This window comes from Geospiza fortis, unplaced genomic scaffold (genome assembly GCF_000277835.1).
Source record: "Geospiza fortis unplaced genomic scaffold, GeoFor_1.0 scaffold130, whole genome shotgun sequence".
In the NCBI taxonomy this organism is placed as follows: Eukaryota; Metazoa; Chordata; class Aves; order Passeriformes; family Thraupidae; genus Geospiza; species Geospiza fortis.
Window position 1 is genome coordinate 10,525,707 of NW_005054300.1, and position 16,084 is coordinate 10,541,790.

Genomic DNA, 16,084 nt, shown 5'->3' on the forward strand with positions numbered 1-16,084 from the left:
TATCTCCATTTTTTTAAAAAGTTTCCAGCTACCATATTATTAGTCTGGCTTTTCTGATATAGCATGTATCATCAAGAGGTGCGCTTGGAATTTTCAGTAGCAATATCCTTGAATCCATGGCAATATTCTTGTTTCTACTTGATGCAAATGTACTGAATTTTTTTCTGTAAGTTTAAAGTAGTGTCAAAAGGTATATACTATATACTACAGTGTACCACAAGGTTTTGTCATCTTAGTGTGAACATGTGAAGTAATCTGCCAGTCCTAAAAGCTATGTACACTTTACTCAGAAGCCCTTGGAACTTAATGAAATAGATAACTGTTGTAGAAAAATCAGTTTAGAGCAGCCCCTGAGTTAAAATGGATTGTTAGCTTGGGCCTTTGTTTACCACTTGTGAATGAATACTGTGTTTGGTTTTTTGTGGGGAGCACACTGGGAGATGATTGAAAGAAGTCACATCTGTCTTATGAATTTGGAAGAATAGAAATCTATTCAAATCTTTCCTTCAAAGTTCTCATCTGTCAACATATAGTAGTCACAAAGTGATTAAGGTGCTGAAGTACAAAAATCAGAATGGTAATTTACGAACTTAACCTTTTTGATAGGCAAATCTGAAAGGTGCAACTACTTTTCTGTCTTATTTAAACTTAATATGTTTTGTGTGTGGGTAATTCTAGATTTGCATTAGGTTTTCACATATCGGCATAAACAGCAGTTCTAGCGCTCTAAAAATGTGACCTGGCTTTTGATACAAAATTAAAGCTGGTGCAGAGAGAGACTGAGAATGTAATAAAGAAATTACAGTAGTAAAAATCATAGGAGAGGGTATATGGATGAAAGGTGGTGTACTGGAAATTAAATTTAGGCAGCCCTTTGGGGTTCCTGGAGACTTGAATAGGAATGGGTAGAATCAGGCTTTACCCTTATGAAGACCACTCTTGCTGCCTAGATTTTGTGTCTGGTGTCATAGTACTGGACATCCAGTCATGCTCTGAAGAGGCATCCTTTAATTTGAGTTGTTTTAATAGAGACAGATGAGTGGAGAAACACAGATATGGGCCTTTACCTGGACATTTGAGTGGGGCCTTTGCCTTTGCACCTGGGTGCCTGCAATGACCACAGTCATACACAGGCATTGGTTTTGGTGCTGGAGCTGATACTCATTCCTTTGCCACGTAATGGAAGACTTACAGGGTGATGTGGGTAACTGCATTCTTCCCCACAGCAGCAAATTTGAAAGTACAAGTTCTTGCCAAAGGCAGTATGTTCTGTTCTTCCATGTGGGTGTTTGCTTGCTTGCACAGGAGAAGAACAGGGAGTCTAGCAACAATAGCTTTACAGGCCTTTTGTTAAAAAAAAAATCTGTTTTTTTATTCTTCTTTGAAAATGTCACTTAGGAAGATAACCAAGAGATTCTCTTCATTTCGCTACTGTGTCCTGCATCCTTAACTGAAATTTTTGAGGCATAAAAGTCTTACTGGAATATAAACCTTACTGTACAATCGTGATAACATACTGAAAAGTTTTTGTTTTCCTTTTGAAGGGAGCTTTAAAGTAAGTAGTAGCAGCTGGATCTTAGATCAGCAGACACAGATATTGTGGTGAATGCCTTCTCATTAAATTGAACTGTAAATACAAATATTTACATTGTAAGTTTTGCAAATTTGGTCAAAATAAAACATAACCAGCAGTTAAAGCTGTAGTTTTGTTACCAGTACAGGGCTGTAGTGTAGCCTCAGGGGGATTGTAACCTGCCTTATCATGAAGCAAATAACCTCCTCACAGAGGGAGTTTTTCACCGTGTGGACCTTTCTCCTCCTTCCAGGCTTCTGAGAAAAGTAGTGGGCCCAAAAGCACTGGGGTCTTTCAAGATGAAGAGCTTCTCTTCAGTCACAAACTTCAGAAGGACAATGACCCAGATGTTGACCTCTTTGCCAGTCCCAAGAAGCCAATGGTGAGTTCAAAGCCCTCCTCTGAACCTCCTGTTTAAAAACAGTCTGAATTGTTCATTGTACTGATGTTCCTTGTTTGGACACAGCTTAGAAATCACTGATTTCCAGGGAGGGCCAAATGCTAATGTCAGTTATATTCTGACATCATGGGCTGAAAGAGATGAGCTTTGGGTCTGTGACACACCTTTTCTTTATCTTGTGTTTCTTTAGTCTGCAAACCGTATCCTGAAGCCATCACCTGGAGGAGGTCTTTTTGGGGATGATGATGAGGATGATCTCTTCAGTTCTGCTAAAACAAACATTCCGGTACTTGTTTCTCTACTGTAAATGCCTTACATAAAAGAAATGGGAAAGAAGTGCAGGGAAGGGATTTTCTCCATTTGTATACCCACAAGAAATTAAGTGACTTTTCAAATCTTTTTGAGAGAACAGAAATGGTCATTGTGACCCTGAAGACATAGGGAGCAAACAGATGCCTTGGGTTTCCCAAAGCTGGGATGAAATAATTGGATTCTATTTATTTTTGTGTACACCTGGGACCGGCTTAGGTGTAAGAGAGCACACCTGAGCAGAAATCAGAGAAGTTGAGGTTGATTTGTTTAATTGCTTAACTTGGTGATATTACTTCCCTGTGCTTTATGCATGACTGATGAGCTGTGCTCTGAGAATTGTGTAATTCAAGTTTCTGCAGGTTGGTTTGATCTCAGGTAATGATGCAGTGTTAAAATACTCAGGGTCACCCAATTGCTTTTAAAGGAAGAGTAGGTGCAGTAATGAACTAGACTGTGTTACAGATGGTCTGAGGTCACAGTCCTAACATACATTTTAAACTGCTACTTTTAAATACAGTTATCTTAATTAAATTGAAACTAACTTGTACTTTAGTCTATATTCATGTCTATAGCTGGAAGTTAGGCTAGAAAACTGACAATAGTTCCTGAAAACTATTTCTTTGAGGACTCTGGACAGAGTGGTCTTAAGTAATTAGTGCTTGGGGGACGATATATGGAGCCTGGTTGCTCCATAAAATATAGAAATAGCACAGTTCCTTAGCTAGCCTTGTGCTTTTATTCTCTCTGCTGTTTTGTTCATGAGGAAATATGTATGCATTTGAAAGTTTATTGAAACTGTCATTATTAATTGTTGGCACAGACAGCAAAGGTTGAGGTAGACCAAAGGAATGGAGGAATGGAAGGCCTTTGCTTTGCACAGCCATAAATCAATACCTATTGTTGTAGTCAGCTGACCTTGGCAAGATGCCAGACACTCACCAAAGCCCCTCCCTCACTCCCCTCTGCAGCTGGACAGGGCAGAGAAAATATAACAAAGTTATATTTTATATAAGTGAATTGAGATAAGGACTTTGAGAGATCACGCACAAAATACTTACACAGGCAAAGCAGATTTGAATTAAAGGTATTAATTGAATTTATTTCTAGCAAAATCAGAGTGGAATACTGAGAAGTAAGATAAGACCTTAAAAACACCTTTCTCCCATCTGTCTCTGTTTCCCAGCTCTACCTCCTTCCCCCACTGGTGCAGGGAGATGGGAAATGGGAGTTTAGGTCAGTTCATCACACCTTGTTTCTGCCACTGCTCAGAGAGGAGAGTCCTTCCTCTGGTCCAGCATGGGGTCCTTCTCACAGGAGACAGTTCTCCATGAACTTCTCCAGCCTCAGTCCATCCCACAGGGTCACTCTTCCATGGGGTGCAGTCCTTTGGGCATAGCCTGGGCCGACCTGGGTCCCCCACAGGGTCAGAAGTTCTACCAGGAGACCTGCTCCAGTGTGGGCTCCTCTCCCACGGTTCTGCAGGTCCCTGCCAGGACCCAGGCCTCCTGTGGGTTCCCAGCCTCCTCTCAGGTACCCACCTACTCTGGCTGGATCTCCTTCACAGGCTGTGAGTGGATCTCTGCACCCGTGCGGATCTCCATGGGCTACAGGGTCACAGCTGCCTCACCATGGTCTTCACCACAGGGGAAGGGGCTGCAGGGGAATCTCAGCTCCAGTGCCTGGAGCACCTTTTCTCCCTCCTTCTGCACTGACCTTGTGTCTGCAGGGCTATTCCTCCCCCATGTTCTCACCCCACTCTTTTCTGGCTGCAATAACTTTTCTTTTTCTTAAATATGTTATAACAGAGGGGTTACCACTGTTGCTGATTGGCTCAGCCTAGGCCAGCAGCACATCCATCTTTGGAGCCACCAGGGATTGGCACTGCTAGATACGGAGAACGCTTCTACCAGTTTCTCACAAAATCCACCCCTGTAGCTCCCCACCTCCACTACCAAAACCTGGCCATGCAAACCAAATACAACTATGCACAGCAGGATCAAAAGATGTGGCCAGTTTTCTGTTCAGTTAAAAGCAAGATTTTAAAGATTTTTGCTTGTGTTCTTTTGGGGTTTTGGGTTTGGTTTTTTTTGGATCTGCACAGCATGCTTTTTACCCCATTCATGTTGACTTGTCCTCATAATGCTTTCAGAAAATGATGGAGAAGAAAACTCTTCAGACCAGTGTTGGCCCTTGCTCAGTGAGCAGTAACTTAGAAAATGCTTTAAGTGCCAAGCAAGATGAGACTCTGAAGGCAGCAACTACAGAGGCAAGTACTTAAATCTTGTGTCTTGAACAGCATGCAAAGAAAAAGGAGATGTATAATCCTGTTTTAATTGTCTTGGAAAGATGAAAAGTAATGCCTGGATTGACTGGCTGCCAGGCAGCGATGTGTGACCAAACTTCTCTGCTTATCAGCAGGTGCACTGTTAGTACCAAGAAGTTTAAATGTTATTGATGTTTTATTCATTGTACATGCACATTTCACTTTAGAAAGTGAAATGACAGTGAAGAGCTACACCCTAGGTCCAGTTGTACTGAAAACTAGTTGTTTCTTCTTCTCTGAAGTGCCAGTGTCTGTTGGGGTGAATGTGGTCTTTAAAGATAGCCTTTCTCAGAAAGGAGATCAGGGCATGCAGGAAATATCTGTGTCAGTTAAGACTCCTATCTTGGAGTCTCTATGGTGAGTTAACAAGGCTCCTGTCCTCGATCTTGCAGAATCAAGAGTCTCTGGGGGAGGTGATCTGGACCAGAGTTCTGGTCTGTGTCTCATCAGAGCTGCTTGATGGATTTTCATGTGTACAAGATTAGCTTTTTGTTGTGGGGAGTGGGAGTTTCTTTTTTTCCCCTGGGCTGAAGAACATAGAGCACACTTGTAGGGGTAGTAATTCGCATGTCTTCCCTTTTTGTAAAGTGTTCCTTGAAGTTTAAAATCAGGCTCATCTTCCTGTTTTTTGTAGCTACTGCAGCTACAGCCTGCTTAGGTGTGGTTTCAGCCTGTCTGAGGTTAAGCTGAACACCACATGCACTTAAGTAGAGAACAATCTCCTCAGGTACTAGGATTCCTCTGTCGTGCTCTCAAGCCCTTCAGACTAGTGTCGTAACTCTTGCAAAGTCTCAGTTACTTCAACCTAGCTGAAGGAGCTGTGACTGCCCAGTCATACCAACAGCTCACAGAAGCATGCAGACTACAAACTTGTGGAGAGCAAGCCCTGGGAAGTGCACCTTAGCTGATTTGATTCATTCCTTGAGTCCTAGAATTGACCCAAGTCTTCAGACCAAACAGCTGCTCTTGCTCTTTTAGCCTAGTCTTCTTTCTAGCACTACTGGCTTGGGTTTCTTTAGAGGAACACTCACTTCTCTAAAGCTGGTTGTTTTTTTTTTTGAAGCCTGAGTGGAACAATTTTGAAGCTCTCTTGGCTTCCATGTGGGCTTCATGGAAGTCTGTAGCCCTGTTACAGCCAGTCACAAAGAGATAAGTTAGATCATTGCCTGGCAATATGGCTTCATATCACCAGGGGACAGAATAAGCAAGGAGAGAGAAGGTAGCTGTCCTGCCTGAGGGCAGCTGTCCTAGTGGTGGCAGTGACCTGGAGAAGATGGATGTTGTTCAGTTACCATGGCAAAGTGTAATATTGGGTAGAAGGGACGGGTGAATGAAATGTAATGAAGATGGGGCCATGGCATGTGGGAAGCTGAAACTGAAAACTTTGTGACTATAGCTCTAATGGTAGAATGTTATGATAACAAGGTATCTTCAGAAGAAATTGGTAAGCAATTAGCTGCTTTCTATACATGTATTAAAATGAAAACTATGGTTGGGTGATAACAACTTGTCAACTTGTTTAATCCAATGTAATTTTGTGCAGAAATCTACAGGTCCTGTTCCCATTAAAACCAAAGAGCCTTCATCTCGGATTGGAAAGCTACAAGTAATTAACTTTACTGGCACTTTAACTTTCAAAAAAAAAAAAAGAAAATCTTCCTTGCCTCACTGATAGCTTTCCCTGAACCAAAATCTTACTGCTTCCTTACCTTATTCTTGCAACATTATTATTTTTTTTCAGATGGCATATTTTTGATTGCTTTTTCTGTATCGCATGTTTAATATTATTTCCTCCTTCTGTTTCAGTCTTGACTCTAAGCAGCACTATTTACTTATGCTGGGGGGGCAGAGGGTGGGCTCCACTTTGAATTGCTATTGTTCTTAGCACTATTAAGTATGTTTAGAGACTCTTAGGGGGGACTATGGTTATGTCCCTCTTCTGACACAAAACGACTAATAAGTGTCTATATCACAGTATCATTCAAAGTCAGAATCATTGTCTCCTCAGACAGAATATTGATCTACATAGGTGTTTGGTCTGGCATAACTTGACCCTGCTGTTCCTGAAGCTCTTACACAGAATAATAGTTTTGACCACTCCACAGTTTTAGTGAGACAGAGCTTGTGGGAGACACAGAAGTTCTTATGTCTGAGAAAAGCCAGGTACTTCAGAAGTAGAACTTGATTACCAAGATAAACTAGTTCTTGCTGCTTCTCTCGGGCCATGCCTGCTCTGGAGGAGTAGTAATGTGATCTCTCTCTGTGTGTATGTTTTTGTTGTCCCTGTTTTGTAGGCTAACTTAGCTATTAACCCTTCAGCCTTACTACCTGGTGCAATGCCTAAGGTTTCCAATCTCAAGTCACCCTTACCAGTGCTGGACACTCCATTACATGAGCCCAAGGAGGTGCAGAACAGTGAAGCCTTCTCTGCTGCAGGAAGCAATGAAGAGCTGGGTGTAAGCTTTGATCAGCCCATGCAAGCAGACACCTTGCACAATGCCAATAAGGTAACCTTGGTATTTAGGATAAGAGGAAGGGGTTTAAAAACACAGTCTGTCCTCATGCAGGAGTTTGTTTTGGTATGCAAGTTCTGCTAACAGTGTGGTTTATCTGAATATAAATGGGACTGTGAAAATCTAATCCCTTCTCACTTCCGTGGATCACTGAAGAGAAAGTCTAGCTTAGCACCTATACTTAGCTCAGTGGTGCCTTTTAAAGTACATGAGTACCTTTTCCAAACACTGGATTTCCCTATTGGTTGAAGGTATGCTAGCATAACATCTTGTCCCATCCCAGGAGACACCAACCCAAAAAAATATTAAAAAGACATCTTGCTAGCCTAACTATAAAAGAGGTTACAGGCAGCTGCTTTCACAAGCTATCCAGAGCACATCACTGCTGTAGGTTGACGTTTAACTCCTCTGTGGATAAAAATGTCACACTGTCCTGAACTGTAACTCTCAATTCTTTTTCAAGGAAAACTTTTGTTTTCATACAAAGGAAAACAAAAAGAAGTGTTACAGCTTTTGATGTGGCAAATCTCTGCCTCATACTTTCTACTTTATGGACTGCAAAAGGCATATTCTAATTAGAGACTTAGTCGTTCTTTTAAAAAATGGAAGTGTCAGCCATGTAGTTAAGATTTCATCTAGGTGCCTATGATTTTATAAGTCTGAGTGGGGTTTCCTGAGAGCAGCAGTTTGAGTAAGATAACTTAAGATTTTAACTTTGTTTCTTTCTTCCTCTAATGCTGATGAGGCTGTTCATTACTAGACGAGTAGCAGAGATGACTTGGAAAGATGCAGCAGCCGCCAACAACCAGGGCTGACATGACCCCTTAGTGACAGATGGGTTGGAAGCTTGTACATCAGCCTGGTGGATTGCTATGTAGGCATAGTTGTTTCCAATAACAGCGTGTTCCAACAAAGCTCTCTATTGTGATACTTTTAAATAGATAGGCCTGCAAAGAATAGACTGCCTGTAGTTGCATATTATCAACCTTGAATGCTGATTTTAGTGTAGTGATGATGCATGTTTTTTACAGAAGTAATCTGAGAAGAAGCATCTTGGTAACTATACAGGGAATGCTTTTTGTGGCTCAGGTTAGATGCCGTAATTTTGGCATATCATTGCTTCTTCAACCTTTCAACTTTGAGTGTAAATATATCTAGTCAAATGCACTTTTTTCCAAAGGCTGGAACAAAGCAACCTGCTCAGCATTCTGCCTGCCCTTTGAAAGAGCAGGGCATGAAGCAATTAACAAAAGGGAAGGAGAAGCTGTAGTGATCCATTTCCTACCCATGTAAATACTCCTGTCCATGTGGGAGAGGGGAGAGGCTGTAATGGAAACTTGCAGGGGGCTTCCTTAAAAGCAGCAATTAACTGCAATAGGCTATACATAAAATGAAATTGCATGGAAAATACAATTAGTCATGGCTTGAACTGTGCTCTAAGAGCCCCTAGATTAGCAAGATAACAGGCTGACTAAGGTATTACCTAAAGCCAAGGGGCTAGAGTGGCTTGCTGACCTGTTGTGACTCTATTTGCGGGTGCTATTGTTTTTGTACACCAGTTCCATCGCTGTGGAATGACTAAGGGCAGCAAATCAGAAATCCTGGGTTATATTTCTAAGTCATTCTCCTAATTACTCAAATTTCCTGTGGGGCTTTTTCCTTTTGTATGACCCTACTTTGCTTTTCCTCCTTCCTTGCAGACCAGGATCAGGGTTCCGGGGAAGCGCAGACCCCCTAGCAGATTGGCGCGCCGTCTGGCTGCCCAAGAGGCTGAAGTGAGTGAGGACTTGGACACTAATAAAGAGCCACAATTCTCTCTACCAAAACAGATGTCAGCAGTAAAGAACATAAAGGAGCCTCTTGCTGCTGAAGCAGAGTCCAAGGAAAATGGCTTTCTCTCTAGCTTGTCACTACCAGCTCACAGCAGTGTTTTGTCTGCTGGGACAAACAAACTCCTTCCTCCAGAATCCACAGAAAATGGGGATGATCTGTTTGAATCTGAAGACCTTTTTGCAAACAGCTCAACATCCAGACCTGTTGTACAACCAAAGCTGAAGGAAGGAATGCCAGACAATATGGCTAACGAACCCATAAAGGGCAGGGAGAAGAAGGCTGATGTGGGTGACCAGGACAGCAATGATCTCTTCCAGCCTGTACAACAAAAGTCTTCAACAAAAAGCAGCCCTATACCTTTTTTGGAGGAACAGGAAGATTCTCTCTTCACCTCTCAAAAAACTGGAAAAAAGGAGTTAAAATCTGCTGTCCACCAAGCAGCTGACCCTACTGCCCAAGATATCTTTGAGGTAATGGCTGAACCTGCCATGTTTTTTGTTTCCCAGGTCCATATGTAGACCCCTCTACTTTAGACTTAATGGAGGCTGCTGAATAGGATGGGGTGTGCAGGATAAGGGAGTGAAATAAACTCTCAATCCTGCTCCACTGCTGGGATATAAAAACTCTTTGGTTCTTCAGCCCCTAACTAGCAACAGTAATTTAAAAGGTGGAGTCTTAACACAGAGCTGGCATGCAGTGAATGTGCTGTGACAGCATACCTTTTTCAGAATAGTAAGGTATTTGGTTCTTATTTATTAACTGTCTGTTCAATTCCCAGCAACTAAACAACACTTTAAAAAAAGGAATAAAATTGGTGGGCTGGGCACTTGATACAGGCCTCTGTGAGCTGTACTTGACCTGTGTACAGTCCACTACTAAGGCACTTCCGCCAAGTCCCCCATGAGGAAAAGAGTCTCAAACTTCTTGCTAGTTAGGTTGGCAAATACCTCTCAGATTGCTGAGTTCAACCTTTGTCTGATAAGCCCAGGAAATCCAAGTCTTCTAAACATCTCAGCTGCTGTGTACAGATAATTTGACTATTCTCTTGAAGTGTGTTGTGGATTGATGAGATCTTTCTCTATTTTTCTTCAAGGATGATATATTTGCTACTGAGGCAATTAAGCCAGTGACCAAAATTAAAGAGAAAATGCCAGAGACAAACCTGTTTGATGATACCGTTGATATTTTTGCGGATCTAACTGCAAAACCAAAAGAAAAGAAGACCAAGAAGAAGGTGGAACAAAAATCCATATTTGATGATGATATGGGTAAGTGTATGTATAAGCAAAATCTTGCTACTAGTCTTGTACTATTGTAGCACTATTGTCCTGAATTGCATTCATCTAAGATGTTTTAGGACCTTCTACTTTTCAACTTCTCTGAAATCTCTAGTCATCTTTGGATTTTAACCTTGGATGAGAACTTTGTAGATTTGTAGAACTAGCATGGCATTAAAGTAGTTTAGGAGAGAGTATAAAATTGTTCTGAGAAAAAGTTTAATTCCTGTAGGGAATTACTCCAGACAAGTTTCTAAGAGATTCATCTCATGTTATGGCTCTGAGACAGATTCCGTATTTCAATTTGCACAGCTTTTTGTATTGCATTTTCAGATGAATCACTGTTACAAACAAACTAGCATCTCTGTCCATCCCACCTTCACTATTGTGTTAACTGCCTTGGAACTCATAAGCTTTTGTTTACATTCATGTACCCAGGACAATTTACAGATACTACACCTGAAACCAAATGTTTGCTATGTAAAATTTGTTGAAAAAACAGCGAGTAGTAATGTGAAATGATGCACAAAGCATGCTCCTTTCTTCTCCGTCAGCAGAGATACTGAAAGTAGTGTGATTTTCAGCTCTGTCTGTTCTCAGACTCTTCATGTTCATAGCTCTTTGAGATTGCATGTATTTCTTTTCTAAGACAAAATTTCTTCTCTAGCTTTGGTTCTTGTCAAGTCTTCATTCCCTCTGACTTACTCAAATTGAACCTGACTTACCACTGTTTTACTTGGACTGCTGCTAAGCACTCTAGCCTGATGGCTGAAGTCTGTAAATGTGCTAGAAAACTTGCTGGAGAATGAGCATCTTGAGATTTCAAAATCTTCTTGATTGATATAAAAATAAGACTTAAAGATTTGTTAGAAAGGTATTTGAAATACATATTGGATGATATTTTTTAAAATCTTGTTTTAATAATTTACATTTTTTCATGTAGTCTATAGTAAGTGAAAAAATTTGCCAAGCAGTTACCCCTTCCAAATATTCAACAGAAAAATCTGAACTGAATGTTGAAAAAAATAGTTGTAGAGTGCCACATGAAAATAGCCACAACAGAACCTGTTGTTTGTACTTCCACTTTTGACATCAACTCTGGTGCTAGAGCTTTGTGTTTCATGTCACAGCTGATCTTGATGCCTATTGCACCTAAAGCACCTGCATCTGATGGACTTCATCTTCCTGTAGAGCAGTGACTATTCAGTGGTACAGCTATAGGTATGTGGCTCCTTAGTGCCCGTGGAGCTTCACAACACCCACAGGAGTGCAGGGACGTGCCTGAAGATGAGGATGTTCTGCAGTAGAATTGTGGAACTGGCACTTGCCTACGTTTCAACGTTAAGGGCTGGCTTAAGTGATGGTGGTAGCACTTTTACAGAGCTGTACGTGTTTGTCTTAGGAGAACCTTTCTGCTACAAATGAAACAGTAAATTTCAGCTGCAGTTTGAGGGGGGATGAAGGCTGCAGGCTCTTTTCTTTCATCCTACCACACCTTTCAGTCACTAGAGTCCTTAATCACCTTACAGCTGATGTCACCTCTGCTTATGTTCAAAATGGTCACTGAGCTTTCTTGCACTCTGACAAATACTGTTTTCCCTGGGCAAATTTTTTGTACTCTTTAAGCCTCTTTATAAAAAATAGGAGTGATACCTCTACTGCTTATGGCAGTCTCTCTCTACTGTAAAGCTAATCCATGTAATAGCTTCTTGCTTTGGAGTGATGCCAGTAGGGGATTACTCTGTTTTGCTGCCTTTCTAAACTGCTCTTGTGCTGAAATGTGGTCCTGGATTATTCCTGTGTAATCCCTATGATCAGCACAGTAGCAGACACATGCTGAATTGGAAGTAGTGAGAAGAGACAGGGAAACACTTTTTGATAGACCACTTTGTGCTTGGCCTCTGCTCAAGGTTAGGCTACGTGCTGAAGATTGAAATAGTAGTTTTTATAGTCTGGACTAGTAATTCACAGAATATTCTGACTTGGAAGGGACCCACAAGGATCATCAAGTCTGACTCTTATATGAATGGCCCATATGGGGATCAAGCCCACAACTTTGGTGTTATTAGAGCCATGCTCTGACCAGCTAGACTCAGTGGCTATATTAACCTCTATATAACACCCATATTTTCTTAATAGGGATTCAAGACCAGTTATGTGCTATTTACACTGGCCTTGTGAATCACTAGTGTTCCTCATATCTAAGGCTTGCAATTTTTCGGTTTTATACTCCAACTACATAATCTGAGTATCCTAAATTTCTTAGTTTAGAGTACAAGATACACTGTTGTGTACACTCAGCAAACCTCATGGTAACCCCTCAGCATGTGTATGGTAGCAGCTTCATCTCTTTCATGAGCACAGTCCTTAACACAGGCAGTTCTAGCCACAGCAAGACTGTGAGCTCTGCAGCTGACACAGGCTATCTGTGTTGGATTATTTAATTTCTGTGTATTGTTGTCCTCTGCCTTAATGGCAGTGTGATATTTTTCCCCTTTGTGATCCTAGTTATTCACAACAGATATGCTTGTATTGAGGAAGCATATCTTGTGGTGCAAGACCTTGATTCAAGACTGTAGACAGACTTCTTGAATATTATCAGGAGAGTGGTTATAGCTGTCTGCCCCCTTGCATCTTAGCAGTGGTCTGTTCTCAGGGGATTTATATTATGTTCTTACTGTGCTGTACATTAGACTCATGGTTAATGAATATCACCACAGTAGTTGCTAGCAACTACCATCTTTTCCTCTTTGGATTTTCTTTAGCAACAACCTCACAGCTCTTGGATCTCTCAGGTTCCTCAGACACTAATGTTCTAGGTAAGAGGGATGTTATCTGGCACTTGCATGATAGAATTTATTGTGGAGCTTTAATTTATTAGTACTTTACAAATGCTTACGAGAGCCTGAACATGTTATAAAATACAAGTATTATGCTGTCTACCAAGAAGAAAAAAAAATCTTAAGAGCTAACAGCTCCCACATATGTCCTTACAAATGCATCCAGAATTGCAAGTGGCAGGAAAGCATTTGTTTATCACAGAATGTCCTTGGCAGTCACTGCTGTGTGATGGAGTCTCTTGTGTACAATGTTGCTTCTGTTTAGTAGTCACTTCTCATTAAAATCTATTTTTTTTCCCCTCTTTAGATGATATCTTCTCTAGCAGCCAAGTCAAGATACCTACTCCTAAAACCAGATCTTCCCAAGCAGCCTCAGAACCAAAATCTGAAAGCAAGATCCTGAGCACATTTGATGACCCGCTGAATGCCTTTGGAGGCCAGTAGTCAAGGGGATGTGTTGCAGAGAAGCAGCCTTCCTTAGCCCTGTCCAGTACTAATACTCTGGATTCTCTAATTCAGTAGAACTGGAATGAGATGGACATGGATATTTAAATTAGATTACCCATTTAAAATGGTTAGTATTCTCTTGTGCTAGTCTAATTCTGCTAAATTATATATTTTTTAAAAAATACAGTAACCTCCTGCTATCATGTTTCCATGGTGCCGAGATGAATACAGCCTGTGCAATACCTGCAATGAAGTAATCTATTATATAAAGTATAGTTTGTTTTATTGAACAGATCTATAGATAAAATAATTGATAAATAGTAAATGGAGTCTGTTAAACTTGATCTGTCTGCACGTCTTACTTTCCTCTTTACTTCTTGCTTAGAACGTGTGCATCATGACTTGAATGCTACCAGAACCATTACTGTGCCTTGTCTGGGTCAGCTGCCACCTACTGAGCTAGTGGGAGGGTAAGCCTGGGTTCAGTACCAGCTACAGCTTTTCTTACAGATGAAGCAGTTAGGAAACCTCAGAGCAGGACTTGACACCAGCTCTAATGAGATGTTTCATATAGGCAGCTGATGTGGGTTGTAAAAATAGCAACAGTTAATGCTGCTTTGCCGGGGAGAGTGTGTTACAAATGAGCACCGCGTTGTCCATGAAGACAACAGAAACCTAACAGTGTCTTCTGTTCAAGTTGTAGGCCTTTAAATGAGATTTTTCACCTGCATGGAGCTGCCAGAGTTTTGCAAATAAGTGTTTTCACCAAGTCCATCTGTAAAGAGCACGCTTGGTCACTTCCAGGCTGACAAGCCAATGCACATACTTTGTGGAAAGACTCTTCTGTGCCTAAAGGCTTGCTGTCTGCTTTCCCTTCTCCTCCATAACACAGTGTAAGCTGTATACAGGAGGTTGCTGCTCTGGAGTCTCTCTAACCGTGGAATGTATTTGGTCTAACTTTGCTTCCTGTATTTTCTAGATTCCCTTCTGAAACAGATGCCATTAATCATACTGGATACCCAGTGGTAGACGCTTGCTCTCCTGCATGCATTCAAGCAGAGCAAGTGCATACATGCAGGAGGATCAAATGTTTATTTTATTGTACAAGTGACTGCCTGCAATTCTGACTAGATTCACTGCTTTTATGATAGTGACTACTTTATCTTGGACTCTTTAAGACTGTTCTGCTGTGAATTTAAAGCATGTGCTTAGAGGACTTCTTTGAGATCAACTCCCACTTGCACTGCAGTTCCCATTCTGAGACATCTGCTTGTCTCTTGTTTCTCAAGATGAACTTCCTTTATCAGGCACAGTAAATACTACAGCTGAAACATCTAGCACTAATGAGGGTAAAGCAGAAGGAAAGGTTGGAAGGGATAAAGGAGAAACATGATGTATTGATTTGCACCATAGGTGGGCCTGGCAATGATTCATGTTAAGTGGGGGTTAAGCTGAGAGTAGCAGCTTGAAAAAGAGTGTGGGGGCTATTTGCAAATGGGTGTCTGCAGTGAAAGCACTTGAACTTTATTTATAGGCATTACATCTGCTGCATATGCCTCGTATGTGATTTGGACTGCTTCTTTACTCCTTCTGTGCTTAGAAGGGCTTCAAAGATATGATGACGAAGAAAAGGATGGTAAATTCTTTTGTTTCTTTTCTGCATCTTCTTGGGCCTTCACATTAATAACTTCTATTAACATTACAGAGAGGGCTGTTCACAAGCTAAGAACCCTGAGAGCTAAAAGCTCTTGGAGTAGGAAAAAAAAAGCTCCTGCCTTAGTGTTTCGTAAACTTTCATGTGAAAGCTCAGCAGAGAAAAGCTCTTCATAGTGCAAGTTTCTATGATGTAGATCAGAACCTTTGTTCACACCTAGTCTTTCTAAACTGGCAGAGAGAGAGTGTTTGTGCCTTTCCTTGTCTCTCTTCATATTAAAATGAGGTCTAGGCACTTCACTTCTGGGAGGGCTTGGTCTGAGAGGTGATATTTTGAACTGGGTTTTGGCTAGATGGTTTGGTTTTGGCCGGTGTTGGTTTTTTGGTGATTTGGGGGTTTTTTGGATGTTGCTTTTCAGGTTTGGTTTTTTGAGTTTTTCTGCAAATTTGATAAACCACAGTTGCCTATTTCCAGAAGGGCAGAGCTGAAGGCTCAGTATTAAACCCACTACATGCTTCTCAAACGTCATCGTTTCAACTGGGCCTGAAACCTAACAGTGAGTCAGGGTAGGTCTTGCATATTTTAAAACCTAAATGGAAAGTAAAGTGGTTAATGTAATTAGCACCTGCTAATAGGATGAGCTTGTTTTCTCTAGTCTGTGATCACCCGAGGGCCCGCTGCTTCTGGAGCTTGCCCTGGCCCACCTCTGGCTGAACTGGGAGCGCAATCGAGCGCTGGCCTTCAGTGGAGGGTGCCCCAGAGCAGTGCCTGGCCCTGCACGGGGCAATGTTCGTGTCCTGGCTGGGAGCAGCGGGGCGGCTGCCCGGGCTGGGAGTCGGCCCGCCCATGCCGCCCGGGGCCAGTGCTGCGCTCCGACACAGCGGCAATGCCTGCGAGCCGCTCCGGCGGAGG

General features: G+C 41.7%; 1 protein-coding gene across 4 annotated transcripts in view; it reads left to right on the forward strand.

The window, feature by feature from the left end:
- The window catches only part of WASHC2C (WASH complex subunit 2C), a 34,425-nt gene extending 20,563 nt beyond the window's left edge, over positions 1-13,862 (forward strand). For 2 of the 4 annotated variants that reach the window (XM_031062399.1, XM_031062409.1), the window contains exons 21-28: positions 1,827-1,955; positions 2,164-2,259; positions 4,435-4,551; positions 6,152-6,214; positions 6,903-7,115; positions 8,822-9,424; positions 10,048-10,222; positions 13,379-13,862. In XM_031062399.1, coding sequence (XP_030918259.1) covers positions 1,827-1,955; positions 2,164-2,259; positions 4,435-4,551; positions 6,152-6,214; positions 6,903-7,115; positions 8,822-9,424; positions 10,048-10,222; positions 13,379-13,515 — 1,533 coding nt within the window. In that variant the 3' untranslated portion in view covers positions 13,516-13,862. The remainder of the gene's footprint in view (positions 1-1,826; positions 1,956-2,163; positions 2,260-4,434; positions 4,552-6,151; positions 6,215-6,902; positions 7,116-8,821; positions 9,425-10,047; positions 10,223-13,378) is intronic. The other 2 variants (XM_031062414.1, XM_031062404.1) reach the window with 2 other exon arrangements.
- Positions 13,863-16,084: the final 2,222 nt, after the last annotated feature.